Below are 23,700 nucleotides of genomic sequence, written 5' to 3'. Positions count from 1 at the left end.
ATCTGGTATACAGGTACATCATCTAACAAAAACATGCTGTTAAGAGTCATGATTTTTTCCTGTTTACCTGTGCACTAACGTATTTACCAAACCATTCCCTGCCTTTGCCATTCTCGCCAGTGCATAGCTCTCCGAAACGAGCTCTCTCTTCTTGGTCCAAGTCCTGCCTGAGAAAATATTGTGCAAAAATCAGACAATGACAACATTGAAACATAAGCCTACAGTTTAATAACATGTACATTGATTTATAAATTATATATATATATATATATATATATATATATATATATTTATTTATATTTATATAAAACATAACACAAGAGACAAACTATCAATAACTACTATGACAGATCTAATCTACAGAAATGTACAAATTGATTCCTGAAAACTAAAATATAAAGTCACAGCGCCATCTGCTGGAACTGGAGGTCACTGTCCCACTTGGCTCAATGCAGATTGACTGTCAAAATAGTAACAGTACAAAACAAATCTTCTCCGCACCTTTGGTCAGAACAACACAACAATTTAATGTTCTTTGTGCCACTCCATATGGGTTGGGTATGTTTTGGTTAATTCTGCTAACAAACATCTATCCATCCATCTCACTTCCATACCGCTTATACATACTACCCCAGCTAACTCTGGGCGAGAGGCAGGGTACACCCTGAACTGGTCGCCAGCCAATCGGAGGGCACATATAGACAAACAACCATTCACACTCACTTTCACACCTATGGCCAATTTAGAGTGTTCAATTAACCTACCATGCATGTTTTGGGATGTGGGAGGAAACCAGAGTACCTGGAAAAAACCCACGCAGGCAAGGGGAAAACATGCAAACTCCACACAGGCGGGGCCGGATTTGAAGCCAGGTCCTCAGAACTGCGAGGCAGATGTGCTAACAAGTCAGCTACCATGCCACCCGCTAACAAACAAATTAACTCAATAATCAAATATCTTTCAGACTAAACTTGCATGATTTACTCTTGGCAGAGATAATAAGGTGTGCCTTACCTTCCATGAAACACTTTCTCCACATATGTCTTCATGAACTCCCTTCTCTCTAAGACCTCAGCATCAGTCTCCTCACTACTCTGAACAGATGAGGATGAAGACCGTCTCAGCTCCCACATAGTTGAGGGTGGGTCCATGTCGTGCTCACTGTCTGCAGACTCTGTTGCATTGCTTTGGTTTTCCTCTTCATCTTCATGATGGTGATGTGAGCTTGACTTTGTGGGTGCTATGGTCTCAGGTAATAAGGGTTTCTGAGGAAATCTGGAGGACGGGTGCCCTGGGGACAAAAAGTCTGAATAGCCAGGGGGGGTTTCTCTTGCCACATTAAGAGTTGTAGCCTCAGAGGGCATCTCAAAATCTATGAGGTTGTCCATTGCAAAAGACTTTGCGGGTTCTTTTCTCCTAGGTTTCAGATTGAGCGATTAAGCGCATGCTCTGCAGGAACATAACTGTGGCTGAAAGTAAGGCTGCATGAGGCTTCATTTATGTGGATAAGGTTGATTTCAAAGTTCTGGTGATATGGACATCAAAAACACTGCATCTGTAAACAAACGGCAGAAAACAATATAACTAGTATTTGATAGCGCTTTGCTTTGAGCAAAATGTTGTTTGGGGATGCTTATGTCTTTACAACAGCAATTAGAAAACACCTTTATTTAGCAGATGTAAAGTGGCACTTAAGGCTACTAAAACAAGGATTAGTATTTTGAGCAATTTATGGGATTTCCTCTTTTGGCAACAGCTGCAGATCATTAAGAGGAAGAGGATTTTTTGATAAAGACATTCAAGGAACTGTTTCACAGCAGACAACTTGATGTCATGAAGCAGAGATGAGTATCACAGGATGTGGGTTGCAACTTCTCAGTTATCAATCCCGGTTGCACCATTTGTTTATACAGTCAGGGCCATAAATATGGGGACATCAACACAATTTTCAGCTTTTTGGCTCTAAATGCCACCACAATGGGTTTGAAATGAAATGAAAAAGATGCGACTAAACTGCAGAGTTTAAACTTTAATTTGAGGGTACTGTATTTACATCCAAATCAGGTGAACAATGGCGAACGCAGAGGCATCCGTAAGTTCGGCGACAAATCCAAAAATGCTTTATCCCTTGTTTGCCCACAACTGGGTCTTCTAATACAAAGAAACACAAGGTGAGCTAAAAAACAGAATGGCTAAACAGAAGGAATCTGATGGAGAAATAAACGAAACTAGGATACGCATTAGACCTAGTATAAAAGAGGTTGCATCAACTCAGACTCCCTGAGGAACTTGATGGACTCAAGAGCGATGTGGCTTCATTTCTGCTCGTCGGGTAAGTCTATCACATACATTTATTTTTAATTGATTGTGCATCCAAAAATATAACTTTGAACCAGACTTTACGCCGATTTTAATCGGGCTGATCGGTATCGGCCGATATTTAGCATTTTATGCTGATCGGCTTCAATATCATAATTCACCGATCCGATCCGCAAAAGACATTTACTCCGTGTCGCCGCATGCACAGTATATTTGAATACAAAAGCAAGTTTATTTTTAGCCTTGTCGCATGTCTTTTGACGTAGTATTGGAAATTAATTGGAATGAGACAGGAATATTGGCTCCAATTTTTCTTCAACATACCACCAACTCTTAATTGACTGAGACCAGATTAACTGTCCTCTTCCTGAAGAGTCACATTGTCTGTAATGCACTACAAGTCGACTACAACAATAAATCTGATGACTTGCATTGTTCCAGTAATGCACGAGAGGGTAATCAAATTACTGGCCAAAGTATGTCTGCCTCTGCAACCATAGGTGGCTCTTTCATACTCTTATGATAGTAACATAACATAATGTAACTGATTACGGAACAAAATACACTCCCCTCCAAAATTATTGGACATGTGAGGCTAGGCCTGTCACGATGACAATTTTTCTAAGACGATATATTTTCCCAAAAACTATCACGATAAACGATACTGTTTTTTTAATGCCTCTGAAATCATGAAAAATAAGGCTCGCCGTTATTCATTCACTCATTCATCTTCCGTACTGCTTATCCTCACTAGGGTCGTGGGCATGCTGGAGCCTATCCCAGCTGTCTCTGGGCGAGAGGCAGGGTACACTCTGAACTGGTCGCCAGTCAATCGCAGGGCACATATAAATAAACAACCACTCACACTCACACCTAAGGGCAATTTAGAGTCTTTAATTAAGCTACCGTGCATGTTTTTGGGATATGGAAGCAAACCAGAGTACCCGGAGAAAACCCAAGCAGGCACAGGGAGAACATGCAAACTCCACACAGGTGAGGCCGAATTTGAACTCGGGTCCTCAGAATTGTGAGGCAGACATGCTAACCAGTCGGTCACTGGGCCGCCCACTCGCTGTCATTATTTACGATTATTATTACTGTAGATTTAATTTTTTGCTTTTCCAGTGTTATCATAATTTCCTCTCGTTTCTCTATTAAATTGTTTTTCTTTACTCTGATATGTATCCCCCTGGGTCTGAAATAAGAATAAGGAGCTGCAAGACTAGCCTGGTTTACATGGAGCCTTAGATTCCGATAATTGGTTTAGAAGCCCAAACCGAATGAAAATCTTCCACATAAATATTGGCATTCCAGGTGTTCCAGTATTTGTGGTAATTGGGGACGAACACACAAAAACTCAGAGCGAAACGCTGATGTTTTAAATGACTTCGCCGTTGTGGAGAGAGTTTTTTAGGTCCTTAACTCGCCAGCTTCTTAACTTGCAGGCTAGCTCGTTAGTTCGTGGCCGGGCTAGTGAACACAACAAACAGTTACCTTTCCCTTAACACATTCACTGCCATTGACGGCTTTAGAAGTCAAATATCCATGTTAACTGGGAAGGCTGGCAGCGAATGAGTTAAGTGTCTCTGTTGTGTGAATGTATGCACTGCACTTATAGCAAGGCTGTGGAGTTTTGGACAGAGCCAACACCGGCAAGAGTGTGTGGTCCGCTGGCGTTCCATTAGCCCACTAGCGGCGAATGGCACAGCCGTCCAACTCTATCCACATGCCGGCTCAGCACAACAATGACCAATTATCGAGTCCGGAAAAACTATCGTTGTCCATTTTATTTATCGAAGGATAAGTCGATATAGTAATTATCGTGACAGGCCTATGTGAGGCCTATTCCTTTATTTTTACTGTAGACTTGGGGTTGAAAAAAAAAAACATAAATAAGAGATCGACCTTTCAACTTTTATTTCGAGGTATTTACATCTAGAGCTTGATGCACAACTGAGACATTTTGTTAAACACCACCCCTTTTCATGTGAGCAAAAGGTTTTCGTGGACAGGTGTATTTTGTATATATTTGTTATTGGAACGGCAAGATCAATTTCTTTGTTTTTGTTGTACACTGAGGACATTTAGGTTTCAGATGAAAAGATGAATATGAGACACAAGTTCGGAATTCTAGCTTTTATTTCATGGTATTTACATCTAGATCCGTTAAACAACTCAGGACAGAGCACCTTATGTTTGAAGCCACCCATTTTTCAAGTCAGAGAAAGTATTGGAACAGACATGATTAAATTAACTTAAATAACATTTAATATTTGGTGGCATTACCCCATCAAGCCTGCAACCCACTGACTTCACCAGACTGTTGCATTCTTCATTTGAAATGCTTTTCCAGGCCTTTACTGCAGCCTCTTTCAGTTCTTGTTTGTTTCTGGGGGTTTCTGCATGCTCTATTTCACAGATTTCAAACTGGTGGCCCGGGGGCCAGATCCGGCCCGCCACATCATTTTATGTGGCTCGCGAAAGCAAATCAAAATTGCTAATTGAGATACCATTGAGATATTTGCAAGCATTTTTTTTTTGTTACCAATCCCCCTTTGAAAATACATGTAAAGTTGAAAAACATGTTTTTATAGGCTTCTGATTTCAAAACTGGTTATTCATCAATATGCTGTGTATACTGTAATTACAGTATCTGAGGTAATCTTTCATTTGTATGGGTCCACAGTCATAGCCGCCCTCCGAGGGAAGTCATAACTGTGATGTGGCCCGTGACAAAAATTAGTTTGACACCCTTGCTCCATTTGGTTAAGGTGTGGTGATTGACTTGGCCAGTCTAACAGCTTCAACTTTTTCCCTCTGATGAAGTCCTTTGTTGTGTTGGCAGTGTGTTTTGGGTCATTGTTTTGTTGCATGATGAAGCTTCTCCCGATTAGTTTGGATGCATTTTTCTTTAAATTGCCAGACAAATTGATTTGCCAACCTCCACAGGGCAGGGGTGAAGGTATCACAATCCACTGTTCCAAGAAGACTTTGAGAGAAGAAATATAAAGGCAATGCTACAAGATACAAATCACTCATCAGCAAAAAGTATTGGAAGGCCAGATTGAAGGCTAAAGTATGAAGAAAGAAAGGATCTGCTTGTGATCCAAAAAACACAAGCTCATCTGTGAAGCATGGTGGAGGTAATGTCATGGCTTGGGCTTGCATGGCTGCTTCTGGAATGGGCTCACTAGTCTTTATTGGTGATGTAACTCATGATGGTAGCAGCAGAATGAATTCTGGAGTCTAAAAAAACATTTTATCTGGCGATTAACAGAAAAATGCATCCAAAATAATAGGAAGAAGCTTCATTATGCAACAAGACAATGACCCAAAACATACTGCCAACAAAACAAAGGACTTCATCATGGGGAAAAAGTGGAAGGTCTTTGACTGGCCAAGTCAGTCACCGGACCTTAACCCAATAGAGCATGCATTTTCCCTCCTGAAGAGGAGACTGAATGGAGAATCCCCCAGAAACAAACAAGAACTGAAAGAGGCTGCATAAAGGCATGTAAAAGCATTTCAAATGAAGAATGCAACAGTCTGGTGAAGTCAATGGGTCACAGGCTTTATGCAGTTATTGCAAGAAAGGGTTATGTCACCAAATATTAAATGTTATTCACTTTAAGTTAATTTAATAATGTATGTTCAAATACTTTTTCTCACTTGAAAAGTGGGTGGCTTCAAAGAAAAAGGGCTCCGTCCTGAGTTGTTTCACATATCTAGATGTAAATACCATGAAATGAAAGCTGGAATTCTGAACTTTTGTTTCATATTCATTAGACTTCACACCGATCTAATCGGTATCGGCCGATAATTAGCATTTTATGTTGATCGGCTTTAATGTCATTAATCGCCAATCCGATCAATGACGTCTTTGATCGGCTCCGCAGAAGACATTTATCGAATTCCACGTCCCCATCGTGTACAGTACATTTGAATCCAAAAGCTAGTTTATTTTTAGCCTTGTCATGTGTCTTTGGAAGTAGTACTGTAAATATATATATATATATATATATATATATATATATATATATATATATATATATATATATATGTCGAATCATGCTCTAAAGTTTCGGTGTGTGTGAAGTAATTTGATTACAATAAAATTATTTACCGTATTTTCCGCACTATAAGGCGCACTTAAAAGCCTTTAATTTTCTAAAAAAAATTGATGGTGCGCTTTTAACCCGGTGCACCTTGCGTGTGCACTGAGTTCCAAAATCTGTAAAAATGTTGTTGTGCGATTTTGGTAAGCGCTCCGCTTCATTGACTGTCGGACCATTTCCCGCTGACATAGGGACGTAATACGTACACTACGTACGCTGGCAGCGATAAACCAATTAAAGAACATTACGTAAAGCTATGTACAGAAAGTACGCTTTCCTCCACCACGCCTCCGGTAGGTATAGTGTACTACCGGTATGGTGCTAAACAACATTTGCTTGGCTAAGGACCCCCGAAAATGGCATCAGCGAAGAGACATGCTTACGAGACACAATTCAAACTACAGGCTATCAGGTACGCAGTTGTAAAGGGGAATAGAGCAGCCGCGAGAGAATTCAAAATCAAGCACAAGAACAGCCCAGAGAAGAGTCTCTACAGTCACCATTCGACTGGAGGCAATAACGATAACACAAGACATGAAGATCGAACACTTTCAAGGAGGTATGTCTTGGTGCTTTAGTTTTATGAGAAGACGCAATCTCGTCATCCACGCAAGGACTACCGTGGCGCAGCAACTGCCAGCGAACGCCAACCGCTGGACATTGGTCTAAACAGGGCGTTCAAAGTGAAGTTGCGAGCGGCATGGGAGCGATGGATGTGAGACGGCGAACACACCTTTACTAAGACTGGGAGGCAGCACCAAGCGAGTTACGCCACCATATGTGAATGGATTGTGGATGCCTGTGCTAAGGTATCGGCTTTGACTGTCGCGAAAGCCGGCATCAATGCTGAACAGCCACCCGGCAACGAGACTGACTCCGACAATGACGAGAGGGAGCCCGGCATGTTTGATGGCGAAATTGCCCAGCTGTTCAATTCAGATATAGAAGATGAGGACTTTGATGGATTTGTGACAAAAGATTGATCAAAAAATAATGTGAGTGTATTTTTAAATGCGTAGTAGAATAAAGTTCCACCAAAGTCACTGTTTTGCTTCCGTTACCTTGTTTTAGCATGCGCCGAATAATACGGTGCGCCTTATGTATGGCTTAAGTACAGAAATAGACCCCGTAATTGAGACTGCGCCTTATGGTGCGGAAAATACGGTAATTACAGTAAGTTAGCACCCATTATTTCTGTCATGTTGTAATGTTGGTTAAGTTTGACCTGACTGATTAGACTACATGATCTGAAGCAGTGGTGTCAAACTCATTTTTGTCGCGGGCCACATCGTAGCTATGGTTTCTCTCGGAGGGCCGTTATAGCTGTAAACCCATATGAAGGCATGATCGCCTTACATTATTACAAATGCACAAATTGATGGATAACTACCTTTGAAATCAGAAGCCAGTAAAAACTTTGTTCAACGATCAGTATTATTTAATTAATTTTACAAAAGTCGATTGGTAACAAACAAAATGATTGCAGTATCTTAATATTTTCAAAAGTGAAGACAATTTGCAATTTTGGTATTTTAGCAGGAAACACTAAGTGGATGCACGTGATTTGGTTTAGCGGGCCACATAAAATGATGTGGTGGGTTGAATCTGGCCCACGGGCCACCAGTTTGACACCTGTGGAATAGAGAATACTTTTGAAGATACTCAGTATACAGTACACAAGTATATACAGTGTTTACGTAAAGTATTCATACGCCCTAACATTTTTCACTCTGTTATATTGCAGCCACTCATTTAAGTTATATTTTTCCTCATAAATGTACACACAGCACTCCATATTGACAGAAAAAAACTGAATTGTTGAAATTTTTGCAGACGTATTAAAAAAATAAAAACTGAAAGATCACACAGCCGTATGTATTCAGACACCTTCATTGGAGTCCAGCTGTGTTCGATTATTCTGATTTCACTTGATTGGGAAAGCTACACACCAGTCTATAAGACCTTACAGCTCACAGTGCATGTCAGAGCAAATGAGATTCATGAGGTCAAAGGAACTGCCTGAAGAGCTCAGAGACAGAATTGTGGCAAGGCGCAGACCTGGCCAAGGTTCCAAAAGAAATTCTGCTGCACTTAAGGTGCTATATAGCGCATTTCATAAACAAAGTAACTCAATGTGCTTCACATGATTAAAAGCGTTTAAAAATAAAATAAAAAAACTGCTTATAAACATTTAAAACAAAGAGAAAAATAAAATAAAATAAAAATACAATTAAAACAGCATACAGTGCAAGAACTGTATAAAAGTGGAAATGCTCGAAAAAGCATGGGGGAAAAAAAGAAGAGTTTTTAACCTGGACTTAAAAACATGCACACTTGGGGCTGATGTTGGCAACTTCTATTGGCAACTTATTCCATTTGTGTGCAGCATAATAGTTAAATGCTGCTTCACCATGTTTGCTTAGGACTCTGTGCTCCACTATTTGACCTGAGTCTGTCAATCTAAGGGCCCTAGTGGGTTTATATTCCATTAGCATTTAATTCATGTATTCAGGACTTAAACCGTTTTGTGATTTATAGACCAGTAGCAGAACTTTAAAATATATTCTAAAGCTGACTGGAAGCCAGTGTAAAGACTTTAGAATTGGAGTAATATGCTCTGACCTCTTTGTTCTGGTCAGAACCCGAGCTGCAGCTGTTTAATGCTCTTTTTAGGGAGTCCAGTCAGAAGACCATTACAATAGTCAAGTCTACTTGAGATAAAAGCATGGATGAGCTTCTCCTGGTCTGCTTGACACATGCAAGCCTTCACTCTGGATATGTTTTTCAGATGGTAAAAGACAGTTTTAGTAATTGATTTGATATGACGATTGAAAGTCAGGTCAGAATCTATCAGAATACCAAGGTTTCGGACTTGGTCTTTGGTTTTGAAAGCGTGACTCCAGGTATTTACGAACATCAATTCTCTTTTCTTTCTTGCCAAAAACAATTATCTCAGTTTTGTTTTGGTTTAATTGAAGAAACTTTTGGCTCATTCAGATATTTATCGGTTTTAGACAGCGACACAAAACCTCAATTGAACTAAAGTTGAGACACTGCTAGATATAACTGTGTGTCATCTGCATAACTATGATAGTCAAAATTAACGTTCTGAAGAATTTGACCCAAGGGTCGCATATACAGGCTGAACAGGAGGGGTCCAAGAACTGACCCTTGAGGGACCCCATAGGTCATTGCCATTCGATAAGACTGAACACTACCAATGGTTACAAAATAACTCCTTTCCTCACTTTTTTTGAGCCACATATTTAATTGACTGAGCCTAGAGAATCGTTCATCTCCAAATTGTACAAATGGGAGAGGTCCACTAATAAAAACCTCAGCATCCAAACATTGCACTTTTGTTAGGAGATCAATGAAATCTCGCTTCAGTACCTCTGATTGCTGCTTGAGAACATCCGGGGCCCCTGTGTGTATTATGACAGATTTCACGGTTGGGTGCTGATTAGTGACCTCCAGGATTTTTTTTAGAGATATCAGACACCATGTCATTGGTAAAACACAGTACTTTGGTGTTCTTCTCACTGCAAAAACATTTCACATCCTTGACAGCTCCATCACCAACTATTCATGTTTGTGATGCCATAACGCGCTCTCTAGTATTGTCTTTGTTTTTGTGTTTTTCGTCCGTCTTTGGAGACCTTACACGACTCACTTACACAAGGGGAGACCTGCTAACCATCAAGGAGGCTACTCCGGACTTTCTGTCACCAACTTTCAAAAATCCGCTCAGTTTTTTCCCCGAGTTACTCACCGGAGCGGCGTCCGCGGTTTTCGGCGCATGGAGGCGGAAGCGGCGCCACAGAGGAAAACGAGCCGGCATTCATGTGAAACTCCGCAAGAGAGGACACAGATTGGCGTTCCCATCGATCCACCTCGCGAATGTACGCTCCCTACCCAACAAAATGGACGAGCTTCATCTTCTGTTAAAGACCAGTAAAGACTTCGGACGTTCTGCGGCCATGTGCTTCACGGAGACCTGGCTTTGCGACGCTGTACCCGATTGCGCCGTCATGCTTCCCGGCTTCAACATTCATCGAGCGGACCGCGACATGGAATCATCGGGGAAAACGAAGGGCGGCAGGATATGCCTCCATATCAACGAAAAATGGTGTACGGACGTCACGGTGCTCAGCACACACTGCAGCCCGCATTTGGAGTCGCTGTTTTTGAACTGTAAACCATTCTACTCGGCACGTGAGTTTGCATCACTTATACTGGCTGGAGTCTATATTACACCTCAAGCTAACACGAACGCCGCATTGCTAACGCTCGCCGAACAAGTCAACGAAATTGAAAAAAAACACCCGGACTCACCCCTCATTATTCTCGGGGACTTTAACAAAGCTAAACTCAACCACGAACTCCCTAAATACAAGCAGCACATCGAGTGTCCTACCAGGGAAAATAATACTTTAGACCACTGCTACACTACGGTAAAAAACGCATACCGTGCTATACCTCGTGCAGCCCTGGGCTCGTCTGATCACTGCTTAATTCACTTAATACCGACGTACAAGCAAGAACTTAAATGTGCGAAGCCTACAGTGAAAACAGTCAAAAAGTGGACCAATGAAGCCAAGATGGAACTTCAAAGCTGTTTAGACTGCACAGACTGGAGTGTCTTTGAAAATTCAGCTGGCAGCCTGGATGAATATACGGACACTGTCACATCAGTTTCTGTGAAGAGGTTTGTGTACCAACAAAATCATTTCGGACATTCACCAACAACAAGCCGTGGTTCACTGCTAAACTTAAGCAGCTTCGCCAAGCTAATGAAGATGCATATCAGAGCGGGGACAGGGCCCTGTATAATCGAGCTAGAAACCAGCTTACTAAAGAAATTAACATTGCAAAGAGGATCTATGCAGCAAAGTTGGAAAAACAGTTTAGCGCGAACGACTCAAAATCAGTCTGGCATGCATTCCAATCGCTGACTAATTACAAGCGACTATCCCCCCCAAGGTGAGAACAATAGCACACTAGCCAACGACTTGAATACCTTCTATTGCAGATTTGAAAAGGACAGTTTCACTCCACACACCCACCCGGCCGCACCCGCGACCACAACCACACTTCTGACTTCTGCGTTAACCATCCATGAACAGGATGTGAGACGCATCTTCAAACAACAGAAGATTAACAAAGCGGCAGGACCGGACCGGACCATGTGTCCCCATCCTGCCTCAAAGTCTGCGCGGACCAGCTCGCTCCAGTCTTCACTCAGATCTTTGGAAATGTGCGAAGTTCCATCCTGTTTCAAACGCTCCACCATCATTCCAGTCCCCAAGAAACCTGCAATCTCTGGTCTGAATGACTACAGGCCTGTCGCTTTGACATCTGTGGTCATGAAGTCCTTTGAACGTCTCGTGCTGGACCACTTCAAGAGTGTCACAGGTCCCCTGCTGGACCCCCTGCAGTTTGCCTACCAAGCGAACAGGTCTGCGGATGATGCAGTCAACATGGGACTGCACTTCATCCGAGAACACCTCGACAGTGCAGGGACCTACGCGAGGATCCTGTTCGTGGACTTCAGCTCAGCGTTCAACACCATCATCCCTGAACTCCTTTCAACCAAGCTTCTCCAGCTCAGCGTCTCACCTGCCATTTGCCAGTGGATTTACAGCTTTCTAACGGGCAGGACACAGCAGGTCAGGCTGGGGGAGGCCACCTCATCCACACGCAGCATCAGCACTGGGGCGCCCCAAGGTTGTGTCCTCTCTCCGCTGCTCTTCTCTCTCTACACGAACGACTGCACCTCAGCGAACCAGACTGTCAAGCTCCTGAAGTTTGCAGATGACACCGCTGTCATCGGCCTCATCAAGGACGGTGACGAGTCTGCATATCGACAGGAAGCGGAGCGGCTGGAGCTGTGGTGCGGCCGACAAAACCTGGAGCTGAACACGCTCAAGACGGTAGAGATGATCGTGGACTTCAGGAGGCATCCTTCGCCACAGCTGCCCCTCACGTTGTCCAACTGCCTTGTGTCAACCGTCGAGACCTTCAAGTTCCTGGGAATTACAATCTCTCAGGACCTGAAGTGGGCGACCAACATCAACTCCGTCCTCAAAAAGGCCCAGCAGAGGATGTACTTCCTGCGGCTTCTGAGAAAGCACAGCCTGCCACCGGAGCTGCTGAGACAGTTCTACACAGCGGTCATCGAATCAGTCCTGTGTTCTTCCATCACAGTTTGGTTTGGTGCTGCTACAAAAAAGGACAAACTCCGACTGCAACGGACAATCAAAACTGCTAAAAGGATTGTCGGTACCCCCCTACCCACCATTGAGGACTTGCACGCTGCCAGAACTAAGACAAGGGCGTGCAAAATCCTCTCGGACCGTCTGCACCCCGGTCACCAGCTCTTCCAGCTCCTTCCCTCAGGTAGGCGCTACCGATCAACGCAAACTAGAACTAGTAGACATTTCAACAGCTTCTTCCCTCTTGCGATCAACTTCTTAAACACCTAACCTATAATTCCATAACAACAAGCTGGAAATTTTTTGACTTGAGTTCGTTGTCACATTTCTGTGGGGCCAATTATGTATTACTCGTGCACTCACTGTAGTTGTCTCGCCATGCTGCACTATTTGCATATACTGGCCTCTCATGCCAGATTAGCATCTGCTCCATTTGCACACTGATTGAGGAGTATCTGTAACATTTGCACAACCAACATTGTCCCAGATCGCACTACTCGTCACTTTAAACCGCATACACTCCTTGAAGTCTCAGCGCCCTTTGCACAATGGTCATTGCACCGGACTATTGCAATATTAGTAATTCGAACTGCTCTAAGTGCTAGAGGACTCTGCATCTTTTTGCCTTTATGTCCCCAAAGTGTTCTGTAAATTGACTGTCTGTTGTACTAGAGCGGCTCCAACTACCGGAGACAAATTCCTTGTGTGTTTTGGACATACTTGGCAAATAAAGACGATTCTGATTTTTTTCTTGTATGATTTCGTTTCATACCCTTCAGGGGTGGTGAGGGATGAGCATTCTTGGCCAGGGTCTTGTAAAAGTGGCTCAAATGTATTTGTAAGTTTGATGTCAATGTTTGCATTGACTCACGTCCTTTTTTCTTGCCCTTCGCTGTAGCGACTGTCGACGGCCGCTCACTCGGCGTTGAAGCAGCCCGCAACGCACGCCAGCCGGATTCCTCGGTAATATGCTGGTGTTGTGTCCTCCCTTTTAGATGTTGTCCCATATCTTTGGGCTTTGCTCCCAGTAAATTCCAGGGAGAACTGCTGGATGGTCCATTACCGTTTCCTCAGTCCACATTCGTCCTCTTTGTTGAGATAAGTGGCTGTCTGTTAGCACACTCCTGCTCACCATTTTGAGATATCAGTAGTGTGGTTTCATTCCCCGACTGTCCATTTACATCCACATACACTTCAAGACGTTTTCAGGATTGACATCCTCTGCAGCACTTCATGATAGTCCTCAGTGGAAAAGGGAGGCATCTTGATTGCTGCTCTTGTTGCTCATAGCAGCCTTGTGCTAATTAGCAGGCCACGCTCACGTAATGGTGAGTGGGTTTCAGAAAATATTTGAATATAGCAACAACTGACTGTATCTACAAAAAAGTACAGTCCCACAGGTTTTTTTCGGCCGAAGGTTCACTTTCCAACAAGCCAATGACCCGAAACACACAGCTAAAATAACTGAGTGGCTTCAAAACAACTCCGTGACTGTTCTTAAATGGCCCAGCCAGAGCCCTGACTTAAACCCAATTGAGCATCTTTGGCGAGACCTGAAAATGGCTGTCCACCAATGTTCGCCATCCAACCTGACAGAACTGGAGACAGATCTTGGAGGAATGGCAGAGGATCCCCAAATCCAGGTGTGAAAAACTTGTTGCATCATTCCCAAAAAGACTCATGGTAATGGACTGCACTTATATTGCGCTTTATCTACACAGTGCCCAAAGTGCATTACAAAGCCTTAAATTCACACACACATTCATAAATCAATGGGCGACTGCTGCCATGGAAGGCGCTGCCAGGCCCGGTGGGAGCAAATTAGGGTTCAGTGTCTTGCCCAAGGACACTTCGACATGCGGACAGTCGTAGCAGGGATTCGAACCTGTTCTACTTACTGAGCCAAAGCCACCCGAACATAATCCCATTGGTATCGCAAGACAAGTCCAGATCTGTGTGACAAAGCACCAAGGACTAAACGAAAAAAGAGGTTTGATGAAGACCTGATATTGTATTTCAAAATAAGTATCTGAAAACTGCATATTTTGCTGTCATTACTTCCTATCTGAAAAAATCTGTTTAAAAAAAATCTATGAGGTGTCGCAACACCGGTCCAGTCTGGGGGACAGTACACCACCCCAGGTTTCCAACAAAAGAGGTCCCATCCAAATCTGATGTGGTATTTCAGAGTAAAAGTCCCCTGAATTATGCATATTTCACTGTCACTACCACTGATTTAAAAGAATCATCACAAAAAAAAAAAGAGATATCGCAACACCGGTTCAGTCTGGGGGACAGTACATGACCCCAGGTCTCCAACAACAGAGGTCCCATCCAAATCTGATGTGGCATTTCAAAATAACAGTCCCCTAAAATTGGTATATTTCACTGTCATTACAACGGATTTCAAAAATTCATTTAAAAAAATCTATTAGAGATCGCAACAACAGTCCACTTCTGGGGGACACTACACCACCCCAGGTTTCCAACAAAAGAGGTCCCATCCAAATCTGATGTGGCATTTCAAAATAAAAGTCAGCTAAAATATGCATGTTTCACTGTCACTACCACTGATTTAAAACATTCATTAAAAAATAAAATCTATGAGATATCGCAACCCAGTACTGGGGGACAGTACACCACCCCAGGTTTCCAACAAAAGAGGTCCCATCCAAATCTGATGTGGCATTTCAAAATAAAAGTCCCCTGAAATTGGTATATTTCACGGTCATTACCACGGATTTAAAAAATTTATTTAAAAAAAATCTATGAGATATCGCAACAACAGTCCAGTTTTGGGGGACACTACACCACCTCAGGTCTCCAAAAAAAGAGGTCCCATCCAAATCTGATGTGGCATTTCAAAATAAAAATCCCCTCAACCCTCATACTTCACTGTCATCACCACAGATTTAAAAAATTCATTAAAACAAATGAGATATCGCAAAACCAGTCCAGTTCTGGGGGACACTACACCACCCCAGGTTTACAACAAAAGAGATCCCACCCAAATCTGATGGGGCATTTCAAAATAAAAGTCCCCTGAAATTGGTATATTTCACTGTCACTAGCACTGATTTAAAACATTCATTAAAAAAAAAAATCTATGAGATATCGCGACAAGTCCAGTTCTAGGGGACACTACACGACGCCAGGTCTCCAACAAAAGAGGTCCCACCCAAATCCGATGTGGCATTTCAAAATAAAAGTCCCCTCAACCCTGCATATTTCACTGTCACTACCACTGAATTTAAACATTCATTTTAAAAATATTCTATGAGATATCGCAACACCAGTCCAGTTCTGGGGGATTCTACACCAACCGAGGTTTCCAACAAAAGAGGTCCCATCCAAATCTGATGAGGCATTTCAAAATAAAAGTCACCTGAAATTGGTATATTTCACTGTCATTACCACGGATTTCAAAAATTCATTAAAAATATTCTGTGAGATATCGCAACACCAGTCCAGTTCTGGGGGACACTCCACCACCCCAGGTATCCAACAAAAGTGGTACCACCCAAATCTGATGTCCATCCATCCATCCATTTTCTACCGCTTATCTGAGGTCTGGTCACGGGGGCAGTAGCTTTAGCAGGGACGCCCAGACTTCCCTCTCCCCAGCCACTTCATCCAGCTCTTCCAGGGGGATCCCGAGGCATTCCCAGGCCAGCCGAGAGACATAGTCTCTCCACAGTGTCCTGGGTCTTCCCCGGGGTCTCTTTCCGGTGGGACGTGTCCAGAACCCCTCACGAGGTGTCCGGGTGGCATCCGAATCAGAAGCCCCAGCCACCTCATCTGGCTCCTCTCAATGCGGAGGAGCATCGGCTCTAATTTGAGCTCCTCCTGGATGACCGAGCTTCTCACCCGATCTCTAAGGAAGAGCCCGAATACCCTGTGGAGGAAACTAATTTCGGCCGCTTGCACCCGGGATCTCGTTCTTTCGGTCACGACCCACAGCTCGTGACCATAGGTGAGGGTAGGAATGTAGATCGACCAGTAAATTGAGAGCTTCGATTTTCGGCTTAGCTCCTTCTTTACCACAACGGACCGATACAAAGTCCACATTACTGCAGATGCTGCACCTTGAACTCCTCCATTTGGGGCAGGATCTCATCCCCAACCTGATACGGCATGCCACCCTTTTCCGACTGAGGACAAAGGTCGCAGATTTGGAGGTGCTGATTCTCATCCCAGCCGCTTCGCACTCGGCTGCGAACCGCTCCAGTGAGAGTTGGAGATCACGGCCTGATGAAACCAACAGAACCACATCATCTAGAAAAAGCAGACATGCAATTCTGAACCTGGGCGAATCTCATCCACCCCCGAGGCCTTGCTACCGAGTAGCTTTTTCACCACCTCGGTGACCTCAACCCCAGAGATAGGAGATCCCGCCTCAGAGAACCCAGACTGTGCTTCCTCATAGGAAGGCGTGTCGGCTGAATTAAGGAGGTCTTCGAAGTATTTTCCCCACCAACTCACAACGTCCTGAGTCGAAGTAAGCAGCGCCCCATCCCCACTATACACAGTGTTGATTGTGCACTGCTTCCCCCTCCTGAGACGCCGGATGATTGACCAGAATTTCCTCGAAGTCTTTCTCCATGGCCTCACCGAACTCCTCCCATGCCCAAGTTTTTGCTTCATCGACCACCAAAGCTGCATTCCGCTTGGCCAGCCGGTACCCATCAGCTGCCCAGCAGGAGCGCTCTCCAGAACCCCCTCTAAGGACTCCAAAAAGGGTGGGTACTCTGAACTGCTGTTTGGTGCATAGAACCCTAACATACAGGCGCCGAGCCAGGGGGCAATAAGTATACCCACACCTCCTCGGCGCCTCTCACCGTTGGCAACTCCAGAGTGGAAGAGAGTCCAACCCCTCTCGAGAGGACTGGTACCAGAGCTCAGGCCGTGTGTGGAGGCGAGCCCAACTATATCTAGTCGGAACTTTTCGCCCTTGCACACCAGCTGGGGCTCCTTCCCTGCCAGAGAGGTGACATCCCATGTCCCTAGAGCCAGTTTCTGCAGTCGGTGATCAGATCGCCTAGGTCTCTGCCTTCGGCCACCGACCAGCTCACACTGCACCCGACCGCTATGGCCCCTCCCACAGGTGGTGAGCCCATGGGAAGGGGGACCCACGTTACCCTTTCGGGCTGTGCCCGGCCGGGCCCCATGGGTGCAGGCCCGGCCACCAGGTGCTCGCCTTTGACCCCCACCTCCAGGCCTGGCTCCGGAGGTGACCCGCGTCCGGGGAAGGGAAAACGTCTTCCTGAATTGTTTGTCATCATCTGGGTTTTTGGAGCTGTGCTTTGTCTGGTCCCTCACCTATGACTGTTTGCCATGGGTGACCCTGCCAGGGGCATAAAGCCCCAAACAATTTAGCTCGTAGGATCAATGGGACACACAAACCCCTCCACCATGATAAGGTGACAGCTCAAGGAGGGGCCAAATCTGATGTGGCATTTAAAAATAAAAGTCCCCTGAAATATGCATATTTCAGTCACTGCCACTGATTTCAAACATTCATTTAAAAAAATCTGTCAATATTACTACTTTTAAGAAATAATTAGAAATAATCCCATTTGTATCGCAATACCTTTCTTTACCCTTCATACATGTAGGAGACAATCACAGGATGCTACTACATTACAGCCATCACCATTTGATGTAGTATATCTGCAGTCTTTAAAAAACCCAGATTGTTTTATCATTAAATATGATTTTTTTTTGGGTATCAACATTAACACTTTAAACACTGAAGTAATTTCTCATGCCAGTCTGACACTGGAAGGAAGACATGCATTGATCCATCCATTTCAACAGCACTTACCCTGTTGAGTCGCGGGGTGTTGGAGCCAACCTCTACTAGGTTCGGGCAAGACAGGAAAAACCCTGAGCTGGTCGGCAGTCAGTCGCAGGGCACATATACTGCAGAGACCATCATTGAGTGGGAACTAAACCCACGCTGGCTGCATTGAAGTCAGGCGAATGAACCATGACACCATCAGTTACTGGAAGTAAAACGGTATATTTTATTTTGATTTTTTTTTTTTTAATGTTGATCAAACCTCTTTTGGTGGAGACCTGGTGTGGTGTAGTGTCTCCCAGAACTTGACTGGTGTTGCGATATTGGATAGATTTTATTTAATGTTTTAAATCAGTGGTAGTGACAGTGAAATATGCACGGTTGAGGGGACTTTTATTTTGAAATGTCACATCAGATTTGGGTGGGACCTCTTTTGTTGAAACCCTGGGGTGGTGTTCTGTCCCTCAGAACTGGACTGGTGTTGCGATATCTCATAGAATATCTTTAATGAATGTTTTTAATCAGTGGTAGTGACAGTGAAATATACCAATTTCAGGGGCGTTTTATTTTGAAATGCCACATCAGATTTGGGTGGGACCTCTTTTGTTGGAGACCTGGGGTTGTGCAGTGTCCCCCAGAACTGGACCAGTGTTGCAATACATTCATAGATTTTTTTAAATTAATGTTTGAAATCCGTGGTAATGACAGTGAAATATACCAATTTCAGAGGACTTTTATTTTGAAATGCCACATCAGATTTGGGTGGGACCTCTTTTGTTGGAGACCTGGGGTTGTGCAGTGTCCCCCAGAACTGGACCGATGCTGCAATACCTCAAAGATTTTTTTAAACAGATTTTTTCAGTCAGGGCTAATGATAGCAAAATAGAATAGAGATAATAGAAGACAATATTAGATCTTCATCAAACCTCTTTTCATGGAGTCCTTGGTGGACTGTCACACAGATCTGGACTTGTCTTGCGATACCAATGGGATTATTTTAGAGTGGCTTTGGCTCAGTACGTAGAACAGGTTTGAATCCCTGCTACGACTGTCCGCATGTGTCCTTGGGAATAATCACTGAACCTCAATTTGCTCCCAGTGGGCCTGGCAGCACCTTGCATGGCAGCAGTCACCCATTGGTTTATGAATGCGTGTGTGAATGTGAGGCTTTGTAAAGCGCTTTGGGCACTGTGATGGTGTAGATAAAGTGAACAGGCTAATTTATTTTTCCTAAGATATCAAATAAACTACATTTTTAATGCATCTCAAGATTCAATAACATTAACCTTGCTGGTTGCATTCCTTAACCGAAGAGCATTGACGTCCATATTATTGAGGGAGCTTTTATTTTGAAGGTGGCTTTCGCCGCGAGTTGGCGACTTATTACCGTAATGCCTAGTATGAACAAAATTAGGTTTGACTGCTACTTTACGAGTGGAGGCTGGCTTGACCGCAGTAGAAAAAAATGAAAGCTGGGGTGGTGGAAGAGCTCTATGTTTTCATTGTGCCCAATCTAACTACTGCAGAATGAGGATGCACGTATTAAAAGATTAAGCACGAACGGCTCCAATAAGCGACGATATGTAATTTGAGCCTGCTGAGGAATGAGCTCAAACTGGACGCAGAGCTGTTGATAAAGGAAGCAGCACTGAATAAACACAGCAAAAGACGGACATTTCCTGGAAGCTTGTACGCCGCAGCGTTCATAAGAGTCACTGCCGAGCCCTTTTTTGACATTATACTGTGATAAATTGCTTTCGTAAGGAGGCCAAACAATTTTGGTCAAACGTCTATAACGGTTTCAAAAATGCGCTGAGGGGCAGGGAAAACTCGGAAACCGTTCAACTAAACAGACAATCGTTTGAAAATTGCGTTCAAACTTTACACACGGAGGAAGCCTGATGCATATACAGTGAATATGTAGGCTACGAAACAGAAAGTAGAGGTGTACGTACCAAGAGGGGAGCTTTTTTGGGGTGGACAGGAAAGGGGGCTGCTCCTCACTGCTGTCCAATGTTTTCGCTTTGCGGCTGGCGTGGAGATGGGCAACTGGGCATGCGCGAGAAAACAAGGACGCGAGGGGAACCCACATCACGTTTTTGAGCAGTGCAGCCAATCACCGGGGCCGTATCTGATCCAGGCGGAAATTGAGCTCCTTGGATTGCAGAAAACTGTTAACGTTGTTATTCGACACAAAAATTATTATTATTATTATTATGCCATTATTATTCTACATTATGTCTTCCTGCTTCAACATTTATTTACCAATTCAAAGCATTCCAACAACAAAATAATTTTGACATTCCCCAAATTCCCTCATGACACATATTGCACATTTCCTACGGAATCAGAAGACGCTCAAAAAGGTTTGTGTGAACCTTTTTGGAGCTAATCTGATGCCATAATTTCCCTTTACAGTTCTCATTTTACTGTCATAAAATACCCACATTTTTCCCACATTATGATCTATTGTACATTATTCCCTCCTCCTACATAATTTCTCGATTGATTCAAACCATTCTAACTTGTAACTGTTCAGCTCATTTCACTTCATTCCAGATCATTCGATATCATTCCACATTATTTCATAACATTCCGTAATAGTCAACATCATTCTGTGTCATCCCAATACCATTCAATATTATTCCATATGATTTAATTCAGCATTAACATGGAATTTCTCCACAAATTTGAGTCTAGCTTTAGTTATTATTTGTCCATGTAATATACTTAAGACCTCCGGGCACTCCAGTTTCCTCACACACCCCAAAAAACATGCATGGTAGGTTAATTGACAACTCTAAATTGCCTGTAGGTGTGAATGTGAGTGTGACTGGTTGTTTGTTTAGATGTGCCCTGCGATTGGCTGGCGATCGGTTCAGCGTGTACCCCGCCTCTCGCCCGAAGATAGCTGGGATGGGCTCCAGCACGCCCATGACCCCAGTGAGGATAAGCAGAATGGAAGATGAGTGAATGAATGCTTCAAGAATTCTGTGTCTGTGAACTGTCAGCTGTAGCTAACATCCATCCATCCATCTTGTACCGCTTATCCGAGGTCGGGTCGCGGGGGCAGTAGCTTTAGCAGGGACGGCCAGACTTCCCTTTCCCCAGCCACTTCATCCATCTCTTCCGGGGGGGAGAGCTAAACAAGTTTGTCACTGCAGCGTTCCCAGGCCATCCGAAGGATGTATTCTCCCCAGCGTGTACTGGGTCGTCCTCAGGGTCTTCTCCCGGTGGGACGTGCCCGGAACACCTCACCAGGTCAGATGCCCCAGCCACCTCATCTGGCTCCTCTCGATGTGAAGGAGCAACGGCTCTACTCTGAGATCCTCCCGGATGACCGAGCTTCTCACCCTATCTCTAAGGGAGAGCCAGGACACCCTGCGGAGGAAACTCATTTCTGCCGCTTGTATCCGGGATCTTGTTCTTTCGGTCACGACCCACAGCTCGTGACCATAGGTGAGGGTAGGAACGTAGATCGACCGGTAAATCGAGAGCTTCGCCTTTCGGCTTAGCTCTTTCTTTACCACAACGGATCGAGACAAAGTCCGCATCACTGCAGACGCTGCACCGATCCGCCTGTCGATCTGCCGTTCCATTCTTCCCTCACTCGTGAACAAGACCCCAAGATACTTGAACTCCTCCACTTGGGCAGGATCTCATCACCGACCTGGAGAGGGCACGCCACCCTTTTCCGACTGAGGACCAGGGTGTCAGATTTGGAGGTGCTGATTCTCATCCCAGCCGCTTCACACTCGGGTGTGAACTGCTCCAATGAGAGTTGGAGGTCACGGCTTGATGAAGCCAACAGAACCACATCATCTGCAAAAAGCAGAGATGCAATACTGAGGCCACCAAACCGGACCCCCTCTACGCCTCGGCAGCGCCTAGAAATTCTGTCCATAAAAGTTATGAACAGAATCGGTGACAAAGGGCAGCCTTGGCGGAGTCCAACCCTCACCGTAAACGAGTCCGACTTACTGCCGGATATGCGGACCAAACTCTGACTCCGGTCGTACAGGGACCAAACAGCCCGTATCAGGGGGTTTGGGACCCCATACTCCCGAAGCACCCCCCACAGGACCACCCGAGGGACACGGTCGAACGCCTTCTCCAAGTCCACAAAACACACTGCTCCTCCTGAATCTGGGATTCAACTTCCCGACGGACCCTCCTCTCCAGCACCCCTGAATAGACCTTACCAGGGAGGCTGAGGAGTGTGAGGTCGAGTCGAGGTCAGCAGCGCCCCATCCCCACTATACATAGTGTTGATGCTGCACTGCTTTCCCCTCCTGAGACGGAGGGATGGAGTCTCCAGCGGGAGCGCTCTCCAGCACCCCCTCCAAGGACTCCAAAAAGTGTGGGAACTCTGAACTGGTGTTTGGTGCACAGGCACAAACAACAGTCAGGACCCGTCCCCCCACCCGAAGGCGGAGGGAGGCTATCCTCTCGTCCACCGGGATGAACCCCAACGTTGTCACGTACGTGGTTAAGGCGAGGGCGAGTAACGCAAGGCAAGAACATGGTGGACCCAATTGCAGGGAAGCAGGGAGGCAAGGCAGGAGTGTGGGAGTCTCAAAATAATATTTAATCTTCAAAAAGGGAAAACTAAACAAAGTCCCACAACAGATACCAATCAAATCAAAGTAACAAAGAAACACTCGAATATCTAAAACTGGAAACAAACTATGACCTGTGAGTAAGACGTGGAATAGAAAGGGAGAATGACACCTGACAATAACATACCACAATGATAAAGACAACTGATGACTATGACATGGCAGAGACATGTGACAACGACAATGAACCGACAAGAACTGAAAGAAACCAGGGAACTAAATACAAACAGATAGACGAGACAACGAGGAACACCTGGACAAGACATGAGTGGCTGGAGAGAGCTGATTGGTCGACACAAAGCAGACAAGAACAGGTGGACACAACAACTTAATGAGCACACGACAAACATGGAACACAGGAAAACATGGAACAAAACTAAACACAACCCAAACCAAAACACAGACCATGACAAACGTACAGGCGCCGAGCCGGGGAGCAATAAGTATCCCCACACCTGGTCGGCGCCTCTCACCGTGGGCAACTCCAGAGTGGAAGAGAGTCCAAAGCCTCCCGAGAGGACTGGTAGCAGAGCCCAAGCTGTGCTTGGAGGCGAGTCTGTCGCCGGGCATCGTATCGCCAAGGTACCCGCCTTCGGCCACCGCCCAGCTCGCACTGCACCCGACCCCTATGG

At 44.6% G+C, this 23,700-nt stretch overlaps 1 protein-coding gene across 6 annotated transcripts in view; it reads right to left on the bottom strand.

Moving 5' to 3' along the window:
* The window catches only part of kiaa0513 (KIAA0513 ortholog), a 62,828-nt gene extending 42,348 nt beyond the window's left edge, over positions 1–20,480 (bottom strand). For all 6 annotated transcript variants that reach the window (XM_061677433.1, XM_061677432.1, XM_061677431.1 and 3 more), the window contains exons 1-3: positions 20,405–20,480; positions 1,015–1,555; positions 68–167 (exon numbers count right to left, since the gene is read on the bottom strand). In XM_061677433.1, the coding sequence (XP_061533417.1) occupies positions 68–167; positions 1,015–1,388 (474 nt within the window). In that variant the 5' untranslated portion in view covers positions 1,389–1,555; positions 20,405–20,480. The remainder of the gene's footprint in view (positions 1–67; positions 168–1,014; positions 1,556–20,404) is intronic.
* Positions 20,481–23,700: the final 3,220 nt, after the last annotated feature.

The sequence above is a fragment of the Phycodurus eques genome, chromosome 5, assembly GCF_024500275.1.
Source record: "Phycodurus eques isolate BA_2022a chromosome 5, UOR_Pequ_1.1, whole genome shotgun sequence".
Lineage (NCBI taxonomy): Eukaryota > Metazoa > Chordata > Actinopteri > Syngnathiformes > Syngnathidae > Phycodurus > Phycodurus eques.
Note: the sequence above shows the minus strand (reverse complement) of the source record. Positions and strands in the feature narration are given on the sequence as shown.